At 39.2% G+C, this 24,380-nt stretch overlaps 1 protein-coding gene across 2 annotated transcripts in view; it reads left to right on the forward strand.

Annotated features, from left to right (window-relative positions):
• The window catches only part of ZNF704 (zinc finger protein 704), a 105,406-nt gene that overhangs the window by 16,131 nt on the left and 64,895 nt on the right, over positions 1–24,380 (forward strand). For both annotated transcript variants that reach the window (XR_008448419.1, XM_054057975.1), the window contains exon 2: positions 3,203–3,450. Coding sequence is in view for 1 of the 2 variants with exons in the window: in XM_054057975.1 (XP_053913950.1) it covers positions 3,203–3,450 (248 nt within the window). In the remaining variant the exon portion in view is untranslated. The remainder of the gene's footprint in view (positions 1–3,202; positions 3,451–24,380) is intronic.

The raw sequence follows: 24,380 nt of genomic DNA on the forward strand, positions 1-24,380 counted from the left end.
TTCATGATAAGATAAGACAGAACAGTTAACTTACCTGGAAAGGTATACTGGAAATTGTCCGTGTTATGTCTGAACTGTGAGTGATGCCGAAACATGGATTGGAAGCTGAAGAGTCTTGGTGATTAATCAGTGTGTTTGCCACAAAGCGAGAAACTTCATCAGTCAGGTGGCTGTGGCCCTTGGCACTCCCCACATCAATGGCTGCTTGTGTGGGTGGTTGGATTTCCAGTGAAAGATGCCATACCCTTCTAGATAGGACATGTGTCTCAAGTGGAAATAGCTTTTGTAGACATTGATATGTTAGTAGAAAAACTGCCTGTGGAGCAGGAGCAAGCTACTAGAGAGTGGCCACTGAGGAAAACTTGGTTTTCTCTCATGATCACGCGCTTTTAAAGCAGCAAAGATTCTTTATCAGAAGTTGCTCTCAAGGGAAAGTTTAGGAAGAAGTTAATGTTTCCAAACATCTGCTGGAAACATCTGAGGGAGAGAGTTAGTGTTAAGCATAGAGTTTGGCTATTTCTGGCTATTTAGACAAAGGATGTGAACTGCTTGGCAGCACTCTGCAACCTTTTGAGCACTTGCTTCTCTGTTTTTTGTCATTCCTCACTTCCGTTTGGTTGTATGGGGCTGGCTACTAGTTACGGTGCATTGACATATGAAAACCAAACTGTTATTTGAATGTATTTCAACTGGGTTTTGGATAGACTGCCTGGTATTATAGCACAAATACTCTGCTCTTTAGATTTTAGGCTTTATTTGTACAACTGTAGTCTGAGTCTGCAACCTTTTGTCATCACTATTTAAGTCTGTAAAGAAAACTTCATAATGTGTGGCACTAGGTTTTGTGAAACTGAGTAAAATATTACAGTTCCATAAATCGAAGACTTTTTTTTCCTTTGGTAAAATCAAGTGTTTACTAGTTTAACAAAAATCATCCCAATGAATATTATGTTCATTGGAGAGTAGAGAAGGAGGGAGGCTGCCACTCTTCCATGCTCTCTTTGCATTCTCTGCAAAAGGTTGTGCAGAGCGAGGAAGAAACTGCTGGGTCCTGCTTTGTATGTATACGCACTAGCATCCTACCACACACAGGTGTAGCAGCTCATGCTCTGCACAGCACCGTCCTCTGCACTGGATAAGGTGGGAATCCTGTGGAAGAAGGAAAAGCTGGTCATGCAAGACCATATGGCAACAGAGGGGATAGAATTCAAGTCTTACATGTACATTTTTTTGGCATTATGTAATTTCTAGGGGCTGGATATTGGAACTTGGCTGTTTTCGGGCTTTGTTTCTACTTTAGTGCATCACTTCTAAGTCATTTTTTATGAAAATTGAAGGCAGCTCAGCATCTGTTAAGATCCTTAGACACTCAGGAAAGGGCTTACTGTAAATCTAAGAAGTTTTTTTAAAAATAATCATTACATCAGAATTTTTTATGTTGTTTATATGTCTTCTAATTTTCTAAAATAAAGTGTAAAATGCCTAGTTCTTTCTACTGTTTGTATTCATAAAGTAAGAATCCTAGTTGTGTTCTTGAAACAACCACTAAAAGCCCTTCAGTGGAAACACTAGAATGAGGCAATTAAATAATTGGTCTCAAGTATTTATGTGTTAGTGATGTTATGTACTTTACTGAACAAAACAAAATTATTGCCTTGGCAATATTCTCTTTCCCATGAACTTAAAATTCCTTGCACCATTTTTATACCTGCCAGTGTTTGAAAGCTATAAACAAGGAGATTTGTGGAAAGAGAAATATAATTTTATATTTATATGTGTAACTGTATACGCATACACATTGTTTTTTTTAATTTTTTTTTTTTACGATGAAAAGGGGGAGGAGTAAGGAGGAACAGTTTACATTGGAATTTCATCTTACTGGTGCTGTTACTATCTGAGGTTGAAACATCCTGGATTTCACCACTGTAACGATCGGCAATAATTCGCAAGTGTCTAAAAATCTGGGTTGCAAGTCATTGAAGGTGTCTGGATTTCTTTGAGGTCGTGTGTGGCCTGGGAGTATCTCTGCTCAGGGTGGGACAAGCAGCGGTTTTGTTGGGCTGTCTTTTGCTTGACTTTTTGGGTTCGGTGGAGGGGATGATGTCCAAGTGCATCTCCTGGGCTTACGGCAAGTTAGCAGTTGCAGGTCTTGGTTTTAAAAGCACAGATACCTAGAAGTAACTCTATGAACAGATGCCTCTAGTAGGCTCTGTGTTTGCAGGGATGTGAGGAAGCTAGCAGGCTGAGTTACTGGAGGAGCTTGGCTGATGTATGGCTGCACAAAAGGCTCGCAACAGCTGGCAAGATACGTCTGCCTAAATGAAGCCTGAGGAAGCCTGGCTGGCCAGGAAATGGCATTTCAGAGGAAAATCTAGGTCCTGAGTTTTGCTTTGCTTGCTGGGAAGGCAGAGTGACTTGGTTCTGTTGACATTACCGTGCATTTCACTGCAGCCTTGCCATAGTTTGCTTTATGAACACAACGTGTTCCAGAGAGGTAGCATGTTTATAAAGATACCTCTTTGCTTGGGAAGTCTTTGCTTATGGGAAGCAGAAGACCTGAATATTTGGGAAGTGCTGACAGCCAGAGAGACAACCTAACACTGCTTCTGTGTGTGTCTGTGCGCCGTTGCTGGATGGGCTTCTCACAGAGATCCTGCTGGCATCACTTTCTCCTTTCCTTCTGGCAGTTGGGTTGGATTCTAGTGAATTATTTTTATGCTCATGAAGAAACCTTCATTTACGAATATAACTGCTGAAGAGCCTAGTCAGTTGCTCTCCGAAGCATTTTAATTTCTTGGTTGCCTTTTATCTGTATAATTCTAACTGGTTTTCCTGGAATTTTAGGAGGAGGGCAGCTAAGATTTCTTTTGCGTAGTTAGGCAGCACAGATGGATGTACGTTAAATGTATGCTGTACATACTGTGGTTTCTGATACTCCAATTCAAATACCTTTTTGATTTAGCGTTAAGAGATAACTGATTGCTTTATCAAGTGGACAGAAATTGCTTATTTTCCTGGATAGTCTTCAACACTGTTGAGAATTTAATAGCAGTTTCAGAATTTATGAAGGGCAAAGAAATGGTATTCTCTGATTCAAAGAGCTAATTAGAAGTAAATGCTTGTGGGTATTGGGGTTTTTTTCCCCCCCTCTATGTTTTAGGAGTATTAGATGAAAATTTAATAATTGCTTTTAATTTTACAGGCAGCCAGCATCAAGCGTGAAATGACCTTCTCTGCATTTCAACAGGAGGATGTAAAAAGTGACATCAGTCAAAAACTGCCAGACCAACAGTTTCTCCCGTTCACCACAAAGGAGGAAGATTTAAAAACAGTAGAGACCAAAAAACCAAACAGAGCTCATGAGTGTGAAAAGGAAAGCACTCGTTCTATTTGTCTTCTGGAACAGAAGCGCAAGGTTGTTTCTTCGAATATTGATGTGCCTCCAGCAAGGTAAGGAAAGTTGGGTTTTTTTGTTGTGTCTTATTTTAAGCATCTTCCTAGCTTCCCCCCAGCTTTCCCCCCCCCCATTTTTTTTAATGACAATGAGATATTAGAGGCAAATTTGTTAAGCAGTACAATGGAATGTTAAGACTGGTATTCGTGTCCAAGCAGTCCAAACTCAATCACAACTCCACTGTTTGGGAGATCTGATAGAAGACTGAAAACACTGGCAGCAGAAACTGAGACCCTCTGCAGTGTAGGACTTTGCATTGCTTTTGCAATGTTTTTGCTTTTAGAATGTGCTGCAACTAAGGGTACGTCCAGAAGAGGATGTGTCTTAACAGGAAGAAGTTGTTGATCCAGCTTCACCCCAAGAAGTAATCTTCTAAATTAGACACAAAATCATCTTACATGCTAGCAAGTTTGGTGGTTTTTTTAGTTATTATACCTGCAGCCAACTTATACTCATGGGAGCGCGTAGTGACTTATGCTGTACAGTGAGGATGTAGTATCTTATTTTCTGTTATATTCCTTTGTGGGTATACAGCTGGGTCATAATGTGGTCTATAAAATTAATTAATAGGAAAAAGCACTGCTAAACAGGCTCACTTGTATCAATGGTGAAAAACTGACAACAAATTGGGTGTTCTGCACCGCGCGATGACAAGTGCTTTTTCTTTTCCTTTTTGTTGTTTGTGATTTCACATTGGCATTAGTCTCTCTGCAAAGATTTTTTCTTAACCTGCCTGATAAATTCACTTGCACGTAATATTCAGTGAAATGCGTTCTGAGTTTATAGTGCCGCTTAAAATATAAGTAGTCAAACTGGATGTTTGGGGTTTTTTTTGTTTGTTTGCTTTCTAAAAACCGGCATAAACTAGCAGGTTCTGCATCATCATTTAGAACAGGATGGCATTGTTTTTCCACTGGCTCCCAAAGGTGACACTTGTGAAAACTGCAGAGTTCATGAGCATTTTGACAGTTTCCCGTCCCAGTAAAAACCGATACATTAGAAGCTTGAAAATGTTAGGATACTTATTTGAGCTTTTCACTAGTAATCAGTCCTGTAATGGCTGAGTGCCCTTCTCATTGATGCTATGTGTCTTAAAAAAAAAAAGGTTCATCAGAAAATTCAGGTCAGCAGGGACCTCAGGAAGTTGCCTAGTCCAGCCTCCTGCTCAAAACATATCTTAGCATTTCCATTTTACAATTCAGGCAACCAAGGTACAGGATTTAAGTGCCTTGTTTTGTGGCTTCATGCAGATAATCCACCTGAAGAAGGAGTCAAGCTCCCGTTTTCTGTAACTTGAAATGTCATCCTTACTTGAAAGGATGGACATCTTTTTCTCAACAAAAAAGAATGAATAAACATCTTAATCTTAAGACTAATTGGAACACCAGTTGTGAACACAAGATACTTAGGAAATATGTTCATTTGCAACAGTGCCTTCTGAAATTGTTATTCCTGTGTGGTGTTGTGAGCAGATAAATGATCATATTACGTTGTTGCATGTTTTCAGACATGCAGACTGAGCAGCTGCATTATGAGAATTAGAGAATGAAGTAGAAAACAAACCCGGAGTCTAAATTTGATGGTATGATAAACATCATGATCACTCTTGCTACAGTTGTGAGAACAAGTTTAGTTTGCCTTTTGATCTGAGGTGTTTTGTTGGGCCATTTGTCCACGTGGGACAGGAAGAACGCCAAAACCGTTGCTTGGAGATCTCACTAAGTATTTGTTGTTGTACTGAGGTGAATGCCCACTCTCTCTTCCTTTGCAGTACAGTTCGATCTCTTAAGTCATATTCTCTGAGAAGTGCGAGTCCAGGCATTTGGATTCTCCTGCCTCTTTATGGAAGGCCCTTCCAGACTTCTGTCTGGGACTGTGCGGATATAGTTGTGCGTTCCCCAGAGGTGAATTCCGCCTCTGTTTTCCTTCTGGCAGGACTTGTTGAATTGACTGTCCTCTCCTCTGATGAGGACATCCATCTGCCTTTGCAGCTTGCCAATTACCTTCACAGATTATTTGTCATATCCAGTTGTGAAAGGTCATCTTGAATTAATCAGATGATGTTTATCAAAGCGTGGGAGAAATAAGTTTAATATGATCTTCAGTTTCTCGTTGCTACATCCACCCTCTTTACAAAAAACTTCTCAGCTGTTGTTTAGAAGTAGAAAAATACTATGGAAACAAAGGTTGCTACTTATTTTGTTTTAAAATCTTAGTGAAAATGAGGTTACTCACTCTATTTCAGATGCCAAGGTAAGGGAGAACGTTAAATTTTGCAGTATCCCACTGAATCCAAGACTGTGTAAGTGATTTTGAGACAGAAGTTTATCATACAGCAGAATTATTTTTAAGAAGGACATATGAGTGTCTCCATAAGAGCTCTGAAGGTATGTCTGCATAAGAATATTTCTCTTTGACCACAAAATGAAACAAAGTCCATGCTATCTTACCTCTTTTTAAGGATCTCAGTGGGTAAGAATGAAAGTCTTCATGAGGCGCTGTATGCGAAATAACTAGCCATTTAGAAAACATTGTTGCTTCTGAGGCGTTCACCCACAAGGCTTTTATTATTGCTTATAGGCTATGAAATTTTAGGAATGTGAAAATATTTTAACTTAGTCCTTGGTGTTTCAGGTGGTTGGTACTGAGGTGCGCTGAAATTACAGTAGATGGAACTGTAGAGCAGGGGCAGGCTAGTGGCTGTCTCATGTGTGGGAAAATGGGAAACTAATGGAAATCATGGAAATGTCACGATTTTTTTTGTTAATGGAATCTGGAAAGAAGGGGTGGATCTATTTAATTAATACAACAACAAAAGAACTGAATCCACACCTTCCTCGCTTCAGGCAAGTGCATAACTGTTGGGCTAATTAGATCTAATTAATAGCCCAACAGTTATGTACTTGCCTGAAGCGTGGAAGGTGTGGGTTCAAGTTCTTTTGTTGTATTTGAAGCAAGGACCTGAACTGAGATCTCTGGCGTATGAGGGAGATGCCTTAACCATCAAAGTTCTGGCATATTTGAGGTGCTTCGTAGGGCAGCTCTTTAAGGTAATAGTGTCAGGCTAAATGTAGCAGACCTGAAATAAATAACTGCATGCAGGAGAATGTTAACATTGAAATTAAATTTTAAAGTTTGTTATTCATATTTTCTATTTAATTTTGCAAAAATGCTGCAGAACTTTTTCTCTATGCTGTGTGCTGTACTGGAAGTATCTTTTGGATTAAAACAGGAGACCAGGACTTTTTCTTACTGATTCTTATGTTCTACAATGTAAAATGAGGTGAGAGGTTAACCACATTAGGTCTTTCCGTTTTCAGATTTCTTCATTTGATCCTTTTGAACAAAATTTATACGAGTTAAATTGCTTTCCTATTCTGAAATTCACATAAGCATAAATGAAACTGTTCAGGTTGAGTAGATGAATTATTAAATATTGTAAGGAAATTTAAATTCTTTACTTTCCCTTTAAAAGTTTAAATTTACTGGTAGTTTTCGTGCATGGAGAAAGCGGTCTGATCACTCAACTATAAAGCACAGTTATCTCTGAGAATTGAGTTATCTGCACAACAGAAGAGGATACAGTTTAGAATGACCTCCAGTTCAAACATTAGCGATGAAACACAGCCTAGATCCCTAGGATCCGAGTAGTGAAAGGTCATTTTCTAAAAAAAGTGGTGTCACAGAGGGGCTAATTGTCTTGTCTTGTGGGTGGAAGCACACGTAGGTCTACCAGTGTTTGAGGCACCCACATCTGTAGAAGTCAGCTGTAATCAAAGATGCTGGCCTCAGTAGGCAACAATGTGGAACTTAGAGCCTTTTGCTCATTTGTATTTTCATCAGTTATTTACTATAATGCATGCTTACTGCCAAAGCAGGCCAGCAAGAAGGGTGAAAAAAAGCCTGGGCTGCTGATCCGGTGGGTGTGAGTCATGATGTAGGGATCGAGTGAAGGTCAGGCATGTGGGGAATGACTCTTTCTACCTCTTGGAAGATGAGGGTGGGTGATGGAGAGCAAGAGATGAAGTTTCACTTTTTTTGAGTAAAATATGAGAATAAATGTGTGGAAATGGTGATAGGGTTCAAGATCCTTTTAGATACAAATGTTTTGACCAGGTGTATCTTCTATGCATTAGTGTCAGAAGTGGTGGCCTTTCAGTTGTCCCAGAAAAGGGTCATTTGAAATGTCCAAAAGGTTAAGAGAATTGAAGAAGGAACTAGGCAGACATCACTTCTACCCTTCTGATGGGTGGGAGTGCTTGAATACTTTTGTTTTTATTAACCTTTCGAGATTTATATTATCCCCTTGCGACATCGTTCTCCTTTTCCCCAGTCTTCTTATACCACGTCTTCTCTAAAATAAAAAGAAAGGACCTACAACTTTCTAACTGCTGGCTTTTTCTACTTTAAGTTTATACACTTAAAGGACAAGCCAAAGCAATACATCAGTTGCTTAAGCAATTCTGGTAGTGTGAAAATAGCTGGTTCCTATGCTCTTCTTGTTCACTGCTGTTAAGCAGTGACATTTGCCATGACAGTAATGTATTTGATTTTGCTATCTTCAGTTTCTTTTATATAAAAAAGAGATTGCTCGATTACTGCAAAATTAATTTTTATTTATGTACCTATACTTTATCTTCTAATTAGTTCAGAATTTAATGGAAGAATATGTGAAATAATTGAAATAAAGTAAATTAGTGTGTTTAGGAATTCTCTCCCCCTTTTGCTCTTTAGGTCCTTCTAGAATAGCTACAGAAAGCTGGAGCAAAATCATGTTTTCTGACCATCATTATAAAGAAACAGCGTAGGCAGTGTTGTATTTTTATCTCTAAATAATTTTTCTTGCCTCAACTGTCCAGGAACGTAGCTCTGCGCAGCCTTCTGATTAGGGAGTGCATTGTTGATCTGTAAGACCTGCTGGGCATGATTGATTATGCACTGTGCATTTCAAGGGAAACATTTGTATATTTTCATAGCCAAAACTCTCCAGAAGCCTATCTCCAAGATCAAAAGCAGTTTCTCTGTTACTATGATATCCTAACTAGGAAGACTTCCCAATCTGCTTGCAGAGGGAAGAACCTCATGATAAAGCTGTGCTTTTCAGTTTATGCAGAGGTAGTGTTTATTCAGAGATTGTCTTCTGTAACTCTTGTCCATCTGTTTTAGAAAGCTCCTCCATTCTTCTGGGGGAGTTCCTTTCCTGTATCCCTCACAAATTCAACAAGAGTGGATTGATGGGGTGACTTCGGAGGCCATCAACTATTTGTTGGCTTTGAAGCTTTTGAGTCAAATGGATGAAAACAAAAGGCCAGGAAAACAGGTTGTGCTTGAGATTTACTCACCATAGCTCTGGGAGCTTCTGGGCTTTCTAGCTTTCCTTCTAGCCTTAAAGTGCTTCATTGGGGTCGGAGTTCTCCAAGTTTTTTCACCACGCCATAGTTTGAGTGTTCCTTTTTATTCAGTTTAATTTTCTTTGCATCCGTGACATTTAAAAACTTTGAAAATGGTTGTTTTTCGTATAACAAGAATTACTCCAGAGTCATTCCCATATTTCAGGGCTTCTGTAAAAATGTTGGCAATACCATGTGTTTAAAAGCAGCTTCTCCAAATATCCATAACACCTAATTATTGAAATAGTAAGTTGTTACTTTGTTTTGCTAGACTTCTTTAGCTAAATTTGTGTGCGGCTTGATTGAATTTCACTCAGGCAGTCCTTAGAGCTTGGTTATATGTAATATTGATGGTAAACTTCTCGTCATGGTCTGCTGCAAAAAAGTGTGGGGCCTTCTGGGATCTGACTGTTAATGGGAAAAAGAGGCTTATCCAAAGGGCAATCAGAAGATCAGCCTCCTAATACGTTCTAAAGTAACAAAAAATTATTTCATGATGCTCTTTACCAATACTAAATTTTATTTACCTTCTAGAAGGACTTTATATGTGCTTTAAGCTCTAGATGCCTTTGATCTACCTGCAGCATGCAAAAGAGGTGCAGCAGAAGCTACTTTGAAAAATGTAGATTAAATTGCAAATAAAGCCTCTGCAAGTAGCTACTGCAGAGGCAAACCAGAATTCCTGAAGTCACCTTGCTCGTCTAACTCCAGTGTCATCTTCCAGATTACTTACCTGAGTGTCCGTAGTGTTTGTTGCCTTCATAACTGAACCAGCTTCTCATGATGCTGAAACAGATGGAAACTTACATTTCAAGTAATGCATGGATCAAGTCTTATGAGTGCTATGAAACAGAGGACACACTCAGTAGGGTTGTCACATTCAGAGGGTGGCTGAAAATAGAGATGGTTAAAGCTTGTTACAAATAAGATTGGATTTCATAGCCAGGTGGTACAGACTAGGGCATTAGCATTGGGCAGTCCCTACTGCCAGAAAGCCACAGCCGTATGTTGGATAGGATCATTTGTAGAAAAAGGTGTAACATCCCCTGTTGCAGAAAAATTTACTCTGAAACTGTGCATAATGTATCTTTATTTTTCAGTGGACTTTTGTCAGTTGCCCCATTTCTTTCCTTTTTGTTGTACTATGTGCATATCTGTGGGTTTCAAGACATCTTAATACTTAACTGTATTACTGACATCCCTTTAACCATTATGTTCAACCCCTTGCAGCTTGCAGAGTCATGTGGCTAGCACAATTTCATCATCAGTCTTGGATACACTGGCTGGCCTATCCGGCTGGATTTTGCCAACATAATATTTTTGTTAAAGTTTGAATTATGGATGAATTAAGATTACTCTTGATTTTTTTTTCCCAGTAATGTTCAAAGCAGAGGGAATACTAATCTCATGAATACAGCAAAGAGCTTTTTTGGTTCTACGCTTACAGCGTTCTGCATTTGATAGTGATTTTCATGCAATTTGATGTAATGGCAGCTATGTGTGGTTGTGTTCCTTGAGTGTGATTGGTCCTCTGAGAGCATGATGTGATCTAAGAGTGATGGACCTAGCAAGAATATGGATGGAGCTTTCTTCTCATGACTAAGTGACTTTCTGTTTGGTGGGGCTTTTTGTAGCAACTGATCGTCACACGGACCTCTTAGTTCATTGTTCCTGGGTTTCTGTAATTTTCAACTTTTGCTGTGTCTTCTAAGTGCGCAGTAGTCTTAGTATTAAGAGAGAAATCTTTTAACACTAACTTGTTGGCTTTAGCCATCTGGATTTTTTGCCGATGTTACTGTGGACATGCAATGGCGTTCTAAGGGAATGAAATTACAGTGAAAAATAATAGCATGAGCATTCAGTTGTGCAATTAAACATAGTAACATTATCTACTGCCTGGCATAGGAGGCTATTCTTTTAGGTAATTTTTATTTTAAAAAGAATTTGCTTGTGCATATATGCTTATGTATACACATACAAATAATTTTCCTATTTCACTACAAAATTCTATATTGAAAGCACTGCTGAGAAAGATTTGTCTTCAACTGTAGAAGTGCAACTATTTCTCTTTAAAATTGTCTTCCACTGGTAGCCAAGACAAAAAGGCTAAATAATTTTATCTGTGTATTGGAAGTTGCCAATGGTCAGTGATCTCATTACCAAGCAAATTTCAATGAATTCCTTTAGTGTGGCACAGAGGAAAAATTCCTCTAATGTGGCATAGAGGAAAAATATGTCCTTAATCTCCAGTGACCATTAGGCACTGGTTCTTGAAGAGCTGCATTCAGTCAACATTGCTGCTTTATCTATTAGCCATTGCTGTCAATGCACGTCTTGTTCTCAGCTCTTCAGCTCCCTTAAAAAACGGAGTGTAATTTCAAAACCCTCTTCAGCAGCAGGCGATATTCAGTAAGAGTAATTTCTTTGTGGCTTGTGTTAGCTGTGGCACAAAAAAAATTCCTCTTGAAATGCCATCTGTGCTGAGAAAAAGAAAAAAGTCAATGGGTACATAGTTTATAACTTTCGTATCTGTGCAGAGTGTAAGAATGGGCTACCATATATATGGTTACATGGATTACATACATCACAGCGGTGTCCATAGCTATAATTCTGTTTAAATGCTATGAAGTTAATATACTCTATTTTATGCGGTGATGTTCGACACTGTATCATTGAGGTCAGGAAAGACACGAAGCTTGCTTCTTGCAGAAACATTTTGTCACTGATTGTTATTTATAAAGTATTCTTAGAAATTTCTGTCTTAACTCCTTCAGCATCATCTCCATGAAAACATTAATTTTACATATTATAAAAAAGAGGGTAGAAAGTGTGACTTTTCTCCATTTATAATAATATGCTTGCATTATGTGCATTAAGGGTTTCTCAGTGTTTTGTTTTTATCCCTAAGACAACTACATTACAATGAAACTCCTCAAACTCTATTGATTTTGAGGTGTGTAAAGTATATATTTGGTTTATATAGATGAAACACTCTTTTCAAAATGCCTTTTATTAATTTCTGTAAGAAACATTTTCTAATGTCTATCATGATATAATGGTTTATATGAATCAAAGACCTGTTTTCCCTATTACTACTTCAGTTTTTGTGACAACAGGAGTATTGTCAAAGGATGGATCGCATAGTCACTTTGAAATATCAATATCTAGATTAGGATGTGTATGTAAATTAGATTTTTTTAATGGCCTATTTCTGTTTGAAGCAGAACCGCAACGTCTTTTGGTGTTAGTAATTGACATTATTTAATGTAAACTCCAGCTCTTCACTTTCTACTCCCTGGTCATTTTGGGAAAATGGTGAAACAGAAGCAGTGCTGAATACACAAAGTCTGCATGAAGCAGGTACAAATTTTAATAAGTGGCTGGTCTTTCTGAATAAAATATCCTTTGACTTCATTACCAAAGCAGCACTTCATGGCATTGCATTGCAATGTACGTGTACTGCACGTGACCTGCAGCGTGGCTTTTGTTTCCTGTGCAAAGCCTAGTTCCGTGCCCAGCTGAGTGACTGCTTTTTTGGAAGCTTTCAAGAGTTAGCCTGCTGTGTTCAATGTATTTTTAATACATACCGAATTTCTATCTCACTTCTTGAGACAACAATAAAAAGTAGTTTTTGTTCTTCAAGTACACTAGTCAGGCTCACTGTAAGGAATTTTGCACAGATCTTTATTTTAAATTCTGCCACAGGAATTCCCGCAGGTGATCTGATGCTGTGTCTGCTGGATAACCTTGGCCCGTCTGTACTAGGTAGTCAGTGAAGAGAACAGAGGTGGTAGCGTCTTCAGTGGAGCAGGAAGAAGCTGTGCACGAAACGTGAACTTCTGCTGTTGGTGGTCCCAACAGAGAAAGTACATCCCAAAGTACCTTGCTTTTCCATCCACAGAGTAGAAGATGAAATGAGATGAGACATTTTGCTAAAAGTATTTAACATTCCCAAGCAAATATATGTTTACACTTCGTATAGTGGCAATGTTTAGAAACATAACTTCGTTCACATTTTGGGATAAAACATTCGCTGTTAGTGGCTGTGTTTGTGAAATGGTTTGATAACCACATCTTCAAAACAGCCTCCATGGGGGGAGCTGAGGGAAAAGGTATAGAATAGCATTGCCAGAATAATATAGCAGAGTGTTTCTTTTCTTTAATCATACATTATACTAAATTCTAGGTTTCTGGGAATTGTCCTTGCTTCTCCCTAGGAGCATACCGGAAGCCTACACGTGGCTGGGCACCTGAGCTGTGTTGTGCTATGGAAATAGTTGTCCTCGACAGCATCAGCGTTGGCATATTGCATTGAGGCTGCTTCTGTATTGACACATGGATGTTTTTAGTCATAGCGGTATTCCAGATGGTAAATTGAGTCAATAGCCAACTGATGCTTTTAATAAGTTATTTTGATATTGTGATACTGTTGGTCCTCATTTGATCTGACTTTTTACCCGAAACTTAATGTCTTGGTGGTTTCTTTGAGGAGGGACAGAGGGTGATATTTCCACCAGCAGCAGATATACTGTCATGGTCAGTTTTATAATGAAGGAGAGCCTGTATTCAGGTAATGGTTTCCCCATGAAAACACCTGTTAAAATACTTCCTCGTCTTTTACTTGATTTTGTATGTGAAGGACATTATTCATGCCATTCTGTGATTCCAAATTTAAGCTCCCTGCTGCGTTTGTCTGCTTTTCCCCTTAATCTTAATTTGCATCGTCTCCTTTATTTTTACGGTGAATGTCCAATTTGTTCCTCTCTTGAAGCTGAGGCAGGCAGTGAAATAAGGTTGAAAAAAAGGCATTTTGGACTTTCCCATACATACACATGCACACACAGAGCCAAATATGATGTGGAGCAGGAGCACTGTGTGCTTGATAGCTTGGTGCGAGCTAATTCCTCATCTGGCTAGGCAAGGAGGAAAAAGATTTTGAAGAGGGTATGCTCAGCCTATTTAGATATTTATTTCTAACAAAAAATGTCTGTGAGAAGAGATTTGATGCCATTTCCTGATAAGTCTGTGTCAGTGATTTAAAAAGAATGTTTTGGCTGCTTTATCCTAGTTTATTAACTTCTGATAACTGCATCCTGAATTCATGGGCCTTTGTTTTGTTAATGCTCTGTTGTGTTAAATGATTTGACCTTCCGTCTTCTTTCCCGTCCCTTCCCCTCCCTTGGCCTCCCCTGTTAGTATGGGGCATGCTCATGCCATTTCTTGCTTCTTGGAGAAGCTTATTTTACATAGTGGTAGTTGCTTTTATAGGGTTTACTGGGCCCCTGGCTCAAAGGTTACAGCTGTGTAACTCTCGTAGTAAGCACAGAGTAGCTATTAAATATTGATTTTTATGTATATGCATACATACAACTATACATCATCGGAGGGTAAGCATGTATTTGTGTGACATAATTGTGCACCCATCTCTGATATATCCTGAGAAATATCTTGCTGATATTTAGCCTTTCCAAAATGGTGTTTCTATATCTGGTACCTAGCTAGAGTACTTTTAGATTACAGAAATAATAACAGCAACAGGAGTAGTAAAAATGAAATTGACATTGAAAGCCCTTTAAAACATGTCACATAAAAAGGCTTGTGGTAACACTTATTTATATTTTGTGGTATATATCTTATGATGATGTTGACAGAAATTGAAAGTACTACAAAGGGAGATACATTATGATCTCTTGCTAACCTCTGAAGCAAATATATGCAGGGGAATGGAGCAATTTTGTCGTTCTAGTGCTTTTTGATCTTAGTAAGAAGTTTGGAGAGAAGATCCACATTGAATGTATAATATGACTCTTAGCAAAATTAACTGGATTTCTACTGCAATTGTAATAAGTCATTAGCATTAAAGCAGTACAAAACCAAGCTTTTACATCTTAACTTAAGACAAGGTGTGTAACAATAAACATGGCTTGTATTGGTCCTGCAGAGAGAAGCTTTGAATTCCATTATGCAGCAAATGTTCTTAGTTATCTTTGGTGGTTTTTTTCTTTTTTCTTGTGAGTTTTTTTTTCCTTTTTTGCAGCCTGTTGTGCAGACATCCAAACTGTTCACAGTACTAATTGAGTTTGCCTGTCATTGTAATGGCAGAGGAATTAGAGGGGCAGCATAGCTGCTGTAGGGAGTTGGATTTACAAGCCAGGGAAAAATTTAGTTGCAGTGAAAGGAACCATGAGGGGTCAGTAGATCATCCATGTCTGCTCAGCGTGGCTGAGGCTTCCTTCTGCCGGTCAAGGATTTAAATCTTGGCAGCTGCCACCCCTCAGCGTTGTGGTTGCAGGTGAGCCTCCACAGCGGTAGACACTGTCTTTGTTTCACCTGTGAAATCCCCCTGACATGGAGGGGACTCCTCGGGTGCAGCTGAGCAGACCCTTGCTCCCAGGTAGTTTTTGTTGTGTGTATCTGGTAAAATGCAGCCCTCATGAAGGAGCTGCAGCTCATCGCAGTCCTTCAGTGCCATCTGTGCCTTTTAAAGAATTGTTGGCTCTATCATTATGTGCCTCTCTGTGTTCCTAGAAGTATGGCTTATTTACCTGCTACCCAATATATCAGAAACAGGAGATACAGAAAATGAAATCTTTAGTCAGACTTCAAAACTGAAAACAACCTGTCCTCCTATCCATCCCTACACTGAGGGGCAAATATTAAGCCATTCTATGTGTTTCTGCTTTTCATACCTACATTTTAAATTAAGGCTTGTCTGAACTAAGTGTGTTCCTTGATGTCATGGGAACTTACAAAGCATCTGGCTTAGGTTGCCCTCCTGCTTAACATCTCCTGTTGACTCACTGTGTCATACAGCTTCCCACCTACCCAGCTATTGCTGCATATTCTCTTCCTCCCACTTGCTCTCCCTGTGATGTTCCTTCTGTGGGTATACCTCTGCTCCAGCCATCTCTTGAAAATACCAGCGACTCTCCAAGCTTCACCTTCTTTTAATTTTTCACAGTTGGGCTTCTAAAACCTTCCTTTCAGTTCCAATGAGGAATACATTTTTCTTCCTCTCCAAAAGATATACTTCCAGATACTCAGAATTGGCTCTCCTCAAGCTTCTGTGGTGTATTCTAGAAGCAATGCTTGGGATAAATTGTATTGGGCTGAATTAAGGAATTGCATGGTTAAAAGCTGCTGTTCTCGTATTATGCACTGAGTGTATTTGTGTGCCTGGAGAATATTCAGGTACCCTCTGCCTGCCCTACTGCACTGGAAGGGAAGGCTCCTGAGAGCGGTACGAGTTTTAGTCAAGAGAAGGAAGGAGTGGGGAGAAAGCAAATCTGACTGACTAAATACATGAATCCAGTCATCACTTTTTTCACTACTATTTTTGTGGCATTATCAACGTTTGTTATATAAGCTGATTATAACCAATTGTTGTTTGGGATCGGGGGAACGGTGGACAATAGACTGGGGTTCAAAATATGCTTTGTTTGGTGTAAGTACCTTCATTTCTGTGATCTAGCCAAAAGTAACAAACTTTCATAAGCAAGGGCAGATGGGTGTACATGCTAGGATATGTTTTTGTACAATTAAATCACCAACAGGATAATTGAAGTTTGCTAGGTAACACCTGTGGTGAAGCCACAAAAAATGTGCATGTTATTTTCTTTATATAAACTGTGACAGGCAAATTGTTACCAACTTCTGTAAACAGTGCAACCTAAAGAACACACTAGACTTTGAAGAAGCTTATCTTTCTAGTTAAAAGAACCCAACAAACAGAAAAAAAAAAATTAAAAAAGCCCAAACAAAACCAACCAAACTAAAAAAACGAAACCAAAAATCCACAAGCCAAGTGAGAAGTAGACAACAGAAAGCCTGAGAACAATCATTATGAATAGGTGGCTAATTTCTTCTGTTCCTAAATCAATTTTTTCAGTTTATATTGCTAAGCCTAATGAGTTGTTTTCTGTGTACACTATACATGAGGCCAAAGTGGCATAGTTGTCTCTAGACCATTGCAGGACCCCATTCATAGGAGTATGAGGACTGCATTCTGCCGGTTCTGCACAAAGGTGAGTGGAGGTCTGTTACGGAAATTACATTTTCCAGGTTAAGGCACTTTCGAGGCCCTTTTCAGGCTATCTAAAAGCTTTATTCATTATCCAGTAGGGCAGCTACCTCTAGAGCAGAAGAACTGCGATGGAGTGAGCCATGCCAAGCTGCACATATAGTAGGCTGCTCTTGCAACTAATGTAGCTCCACTGAAGCAAACTGGCTCTGTAAACACACATCTTTCCTAATTGATTTCAATGAAAACAAGGTCTGACAATCATCTGCAGTACCAAACAAGCGTAGGAGAAGTTGTGGGATTTATAAAAGATGTTACAGAAAGCTACGCTATGGTTGGTAGATATTTATTTCGTTGAAACATCTGTTTATGTATGTATATCAAGTAAGTTTTTTATTTACGTTAGAGTTTATTTTGATGGGAAAACTGGATTTGCTTTTATTACCTCAGAGCCTTTTCTTGTTGATACAGAGAATTGCTGTTGTTTTAATGGGAAATATTTGAACAGATTTTAACAACCTTAAACTCGTACCATGTTCTGTTTAAAAAATATGCTGAATACTTTCCCAGACTCTGTCCTTTAGGAGATGCATGACTGCATGTTTTATTTCTGGTGTATTGCCAGATTTTCTGTATCATCATCTATGCCAAATAATTGCTCATTTATTATACTGGTAGCTTAAATACTGTTGCTTCAGAGATGTGTTTAGAGGATATGATAGATATATGCATATTTTGATTTATAGCATTGGAACAGCAGAAATACAGGTGGAAGGTCTTCTGTAGGTAATATAGGTCTTCACTTGTCCCCCAGCAAGGTCAGTTGTATGTAGCCCTTTTAATAACTGTTTGATAATCTGTTCTTAAACGTTAGTACCTATTGTCAGGTCATCATTTAGAAGGGCAGTCATTGCCAGAGTTTAAGTATTTTTACTGCTAGATTTTTTTCCAGTTACAGCTAAATCTTCCATCATTGCGTTTTACATCGTTGTTTTTATTTTCCCCTACATCATTTTACATAGTGGAGGTGGTCTCTTTCTGGTCAGTGGAAGGGACACCTTTCATCCTATCGGTCCTTAATACAGGTTGTGTAAATAAAGTTGAAAATGAACATCTGATGGGTGAATATCTCCTGTCATGGTGGCACAAATGTTCAGGCTCCAGCTTTTTGCTGAGGCCAAGTGATTGAGGTACCCTCCGGTGAACCAGGGGATCGGGTTGGGGGTAGGATGTGAAGGGAAGGGGACTGATGCCTGTCAGCAGAGATGTATGGTGGCAGAAACCCTTGAGCATGCAGGAACTGAACATGCCTGTGGTTTCTGTGTTGCTCATGAGGTATTTGTGGCTTGTGCCCTTTAAGCATCAACATTTTCTGTGGCTTTATTATTATTCCCCCCCCTGCTATTCTCCAATTTTAACATAGAAGATAAAATAGTGGTGAAGATGAAAAAGAGCTCTACAGCTGGTCAAGTTGAATACCTCTCTGAGGTTAGTGAATAGGATAGAAGTAACAGGTTCTGAAAACAGAAACTAGCATTTGTTTTCTGGGAAAGGGAGTGTAATATTTTCCACATTATGCATTGTATGGACTCAGTATTGGACCTGACCCAACCTGCTATAGTTCATGCGTGGCTGAAAGCCCAGACATGCCACTTTTGTCCACTGAAGGAGGGCACTAAAATGAGTTTAGAGAAGGCATATCTGTTGTTCACTTGTAAAATCAATAACCTTATCGCTGTGGCTAGCTTTGCAATTTAAACTGAGTTATCTCTTTTTTATAATGCTTAAGGTACTCCAACTGCTCCTTCTGCCCAGAATTTCTTTCCCTCAGTGCTCCTCAAAACATACATAGGCTTCCGCCAGCAGGGTGTTGCTGGAAATAAGGAGGTTTGGTTTGAGGATTTGGTGCTTTGAATGTGGGTTGTTCACAGCAGGTATAAAGCAGATGCATTGTTTTACACGCTAAAGGAAACGGGGAGGTTGGCGACCATCCATCTCTGCGGCTTTGAAACTTGATTACTGTTTGTTTGAATAGTGATGCACTAGATAGGTTTTGACAAACTCCAGATTGCAAAACAGTGGTGATGAAACATTAGTTTTGTATAAGTATGTATATAATGTATGGTGTATATATAACATATATAAGCATATCTTTAGAGTCTTGTGAACATGAATTCTGTGATGTAGATGCGTCTCAGAGGTTTTCTGTGGGAATCAGGTTGAAGTTAGACCTAGGGGTCTCTGTTAAAAGTGAAGGCTGGTTTCCTACTGAGTATTTTTAGGTGCATCATCCAGTTGAAACAACATCCAAAAATTGAGCATTCTGAGAATGGCTGCTTTGCTAATTACACTTGATGCAAATGGTTTCCCATGTACTTTACCTTGTGTGAGCTGTTACGTACTTACGTACTGCACCACATCTTAATATTGTGCAGTATAATTTAAAAAAGAAAGGAGATGGGGGGGTGGGGAGAAACAGTTACTCAGTTGGTGATACCTTCAATATTGTTTATTATTATTTAGGTCATTTCAGTGCGTGTAGGGTAGCAACTATGTTGACAATAAAATAATAATGCTTAGTACAGCATTTTTATGGTCAGTGTTGTACAGACACAAACATGTTCTAAAATAACAGAGAACAGTAAGCAGAACTGCTTTAAAAATGTTCAAGAAACAATACAGCGGGAGGAAGTGCCTACCCAGCAAGGCAGAGGCTGGATTAGAAGTGGAGACTTCCTGACTGCCAGCTTCTATTTCTAACTTTTCTGCCTGATTTTATATGTCCTATCTTAGGCCCCTTGTTTGAAATCCCTCCTCAAAGTCGAGTTGAAAATTAGGGAGAAATCTCTGATCCGACTCCATATAAAAGCTTACACCCCTTCTTGTTAAAAAAAAAAAAAAAGTGTTATTCCTGCCTTGTATGTGTATTGGCCTTAGAAAAAAACAATGACCTGTGGTTTCTCTTAGATGTTAAAATGTTGTTTCTATTCTCATATTTGGATTCAAAGAGTGGTCAAAAGCATGTGTTCTTAAAATGTCATTTATTTAGAAGTTGTTTCTTTGGGTGATTAACTCAAGTAATGTAAAGTGTGGCTTTTAAAGTTGTTGAGCACCCAGGTTTGCAGTTGTCCAGGATGTTTTGTGGTGAGATCTGTGCATGAGCTTGTCAAATGGGGCATCGTCCATTTTATGAAAATGTCGGGGTAGGTGAATTGTCTAGATGGACACAACAAAGTTGATAGCCTTGGTAGTGGATTCCAGTGTGTGCTGTGCCACATGTAGCAGTTTTAAGTTATTGCCAGTCTCTGATCAGTACAGATGAGTTGGTTTAGATCAAGTTTTAATAATGGTCTGGAGATGAACTGAGATTTTTATGTTTTCATCTGATTTAAAGCCAATTTTGCAGTCAGGTTGGTCTTAAAACAGAAGAGTATATTTCGCAGTAGTAGATATTTAAAGAAAGAATAAAAGTAACAGTCACTTACCCCCAGTATAAAAATGAATAGCAGAAGAAGAGTACAGTTTTTGGGTAAGAAAACACGTTCCTTGAGTTTTACGTTCTCTAAAGCTCAGACCACAGAATAAAGTGAGTGATGACTCTGCTGCTAGAAGGTGGGGGCTGCAAAGCACCTGTTCTGTATTTTCGGCAGTTACTTGCTTGTCAACTTAAGCCTCATGAAGAATTACTAAAAATGGGACTTTGGCTCCAAAGTCACTCTGGCTTCTGAGGAAAACCTCAGGGGAAGCAGACTCCACTCCTATCTCTAATGATTAATTACATTTAGTTTGTTTGCTTTCAATTAAATAAAAAATAACAAAGGAAACACCTGTGGACATTGACAGTCTTTGGAGTCTGATGCTGCTTGCTGAAGAGGTTACTGTTGCAGAGACTCTGCTAAGTCATAACTGAAGTGCATTAAAGGAATGAGTAGTCGTGCTGATACCTCTGAGGAACACAAGGGGCTGGCTACCTTCTACAGCTGACACTCCTTTGCAAATCCTTCTTGCATGCTCATAGAAGGAAAGTGGGAGCTCAGACTTTACTAGTTTCTTTCCAACATGTTCATTCTCAATGAGATAGTTAGAGCGAGTCATATCTCATCACTGTGGATTTTATATGCATATAAAAATTGTGTAACATATGGCATTAAAATGATTTGGTTTTACAGATGTAGAGCTCCAACTGCTGTACAGGTTCAGCTAAAATGTTCCAGATAATGAACCTGCGTGTCCCTCTGAGTTGAACCCGTACTTGCAGATGTTTGGGCCAAAGTGAATTGGTTTGAGAGGGTTTTTAGAGGAGCTTGAAAAGGTGGGGTACCTTTTAAACTTTGGGATGAGTTTGTAGTTCAGCAATAATTGTTACCTATCACCTGTTAAGTAAGTGATGGTTCTAGGAGTGTTGTCACTGAGGGATGTGCGGTGGTACTTGGGAAGCAGGAGGCAGCGCCTGCAGTGACTGGTCTAGCTTAGCCATCAGTGATGCAGCCATTACACTCAGTTGGGCAGAAGCCTTGAGAGGTGCAGAGATACTACCCCCCACCTTGCATAACTGATTTGTAATCACAGACTGATTTGGAAGCGTTTTTGGAAGGTGTTAGCAAAGACTTGTCCTGTGGCCCCATACAGGTCACTGTGCCCCGCCATCGGCAGCGTGAGGTGCATGAGTGCACTGGATGTCCAAGGTGGTTGGGTAATTGAAGCAAAATGAAGGGCTAGTTAATTGAGATCCACTGCATTGCATCATGTGTATCTTTTTTGTTGTTGTTGTTACTGTCAGCCATTACCTTAAAGCTAGTGATTTAAGAGAAAAGGTGAAGAATCTCTTCTCAAAGCTATATGGCAATATAAATTTTTGTGCATCAAGGCATTTCTCATCTGTATAATCATTTCAGAACTCTTGTTTTCCCATCTTGCTTTCAGCTTCAGATCTTCATGTGCTGCTTTTCCATTTGTGATACAGCAGCAAATTTCCTCAGACTTCATTTCCACCAGAGAAGTGTCAAAGGGAATGCTTTGTAGAGCATGTTTTTTAGCTTAATTTATAGAAAAATAGCTTCTAGGAGACTTAAAGTGGGCTATAGAGTGAGTGTGTACTTTATAAATGTATATAAATAATTGAAACAGTACTACAGAAAATTTGTATCAGTGACAGATACAGAGGGAAGAGTGGCTCTGTGCAGCATCAGTGGTTCGTTGCCAGTCTCTCCCTGTGCTTTGCTTTTGTTCAGTAATACTCTCCAAACTACACATCACAATGAGTGAATAGTGTGAAAATATTTAAAAAGTTCTAATCTCTGATAAACTCTCATTTCTTGTTCCACATAGTGGAAACCTCTGTGTTCAAAGAAAACAAAATTGTATTTGAAATGTGGCAATCTGCTGTCAGTCACAGGAAGGGGTGCTAAATGAAAGATTCTTCACCAGAAGAAAACTTTGTGTGTAATGACTGGTGTAATGATCTGAAGTAGCGTCTTGTCCTGCAGTTCTTACCTGTTGGTTATTTGGCAGCAAGTGTTAGATGAAGTTCAGAGTAATGGAGCTCCACGGAATACAGCATTGCTGTATCTTAGTGAAACTTGAAAAGCTGTGCTTAACCAAAGTAAACCTCTCTTTTTACAACGGATGTTAAGGAGTGAAGGAGCTTAGAAGAACAGAGTCCTGATTATGCTGGTGATATTTATTATTAACTGGAGAATAAGTAGTTTGAGAACAGACAATAACTTGACTTTATTTTAAATTCCTTTTTTTCCCTTCTTTTAAATAATGACTAGGGCATTATTAGTAATATGTTATGATGCTTTACTGGCACGTAGAAGGGAAACTGTTCAATCAGAGAAATTAAGTAGCTAGTGAGGAGGCGTTATTTTGTTTTCTTCACATCTAGTCTTTGCCAGTTATTCATCTGTGTTGTTGAACTCCGATTACTTCTGACCATCTTAGGTCTTGAAATCTTTCTGGTTATTTCATCTAAAATTCTCTTTATTGCTTATTCTCCATGTACTTTCCTTGTGCCGAGCTCCGTGTTTCCTGTGGCTTGCACAACTTGATTTCTTCTGCAGGTCTTCAGATCTTCCTAAAAGTGCCGCTTCTGCCCGATGTTATCCCATAGATTGACCTCCTCCACCCATTTTTGGGCACACGCTCTCTTTTGCAGCTGGTGGTGATACACCTGCCCATCTTGCGTATTATGATTTAGATCCCTGCGTGTGAGAAACTGGCAGCAGTCTTTCACTCTGGTCTTGTGTTATAGATCAAAGAAATATAAATTAATGCACATATTAATTTAATTAATACATTATGAAAAATCCACATAAGCAATTATGGTACTTCTATGAGGTTTTTTGTTAAAACAGTTGTAAGTAAGTTACAATCACTGTCTATTATATATAGTAGTATTACCATCAAAACAATCCCCAGGAAGGATATGCTTTATATGGCATAGATTTTCAGAATAACTTTTACATAATTACATAATTTAAAAAACATTAATAATAAGTAATCAAAGTATGCCTATCACTTTGACTTCCAAGTGGGAATTGTTCTGTGCATCTTTTGAAAGCAGCAGAAGTACAGTTCTTCTATGTCAGAATTCTTCCATATTGTACCTCTTCATTTGCATGTTTTCTGCTTTGAGAGGCTTATTGAGCACTAAAGACTAAAACTGAGTGCCATTAGCCTCTAAATTGCATTAAATCTTTCTGCTGCTGTGTGCAAATGGAAAGAAGATGGTTAAAGGCTTAGGTAAAAATGTTTTTGTTTTTCAATTACAAATCTAAAATTACTTTTTTAAAGGGGAATTATTACTGACACATTTTGTTAGTATCTTTTGAGGCAAAGTAATAGCGTAGAGAGGTCAAATGATTGTTTCTTCTAAACTTTCTGCTTAGCTTTTGTCCAAATTAATTCAAAGCATTCAATTTTGGGGAGAGGTTCAAGCTGTTTGACATTATAAGTTTGACATGTTTGACATGACTGGTTGGATGGTTGGGCCCAGAGGGTGGTGGTCAATGGAGTTAACTCCAGCTGGAGGCCAGTCACAAGTGGGGTTCCTCAGGGCTCGGTACTGGGTCCAGCTCTGTTCAATGTCTTTATCAATGACCTGGATGAAGGCATTGAGTGCACCTTCAGCAAATTTGCGGATGACACTAAGCTGGGTGGAAGTGTGGATCTGCTGGAGGGTAGGGAGGCTCTGCAAAGGGATCTGAACAGGCTGGACCGCTGGGCTGAGGCCAATGGCATGAGGTTCAACAAGGCCAAATGCCGGGTCCTGCACTTGGGGCACAACAACCCTGTGCAGTGCTACAGACTGGGGGAAGAGTGGCTGGAGAGCTGTACAGAGGAGAAGGATGGGGGTGCTGGTTGGCAGCCAACTGAACATGAGCCAGCAGTGTGCCCAGGTGGCCAAGAAGGCCAATGGCATCTTGGCTTGTATCAGAAACAGTGTGACCAGCAGGTCCAGGGAGGTTATCCTCCCTCTGTACTTGGCACTGGTGAGACCGCACCTCAAATACTG

Source organism: Cuculus canorus, chromosome 2, assembly GCF_017976375.1.
Source record: "Cuculus canorus isolate bCucCan1 chromosome 2, bCucCan1.pri, whole genome shotgun sequence".
NCBI classification, from domain to species: Eukaryota; Metazoa; Chordata; class Aves; order Cuculiformes; family Cuculidae; genus Cuculus; species Cuculus canorus.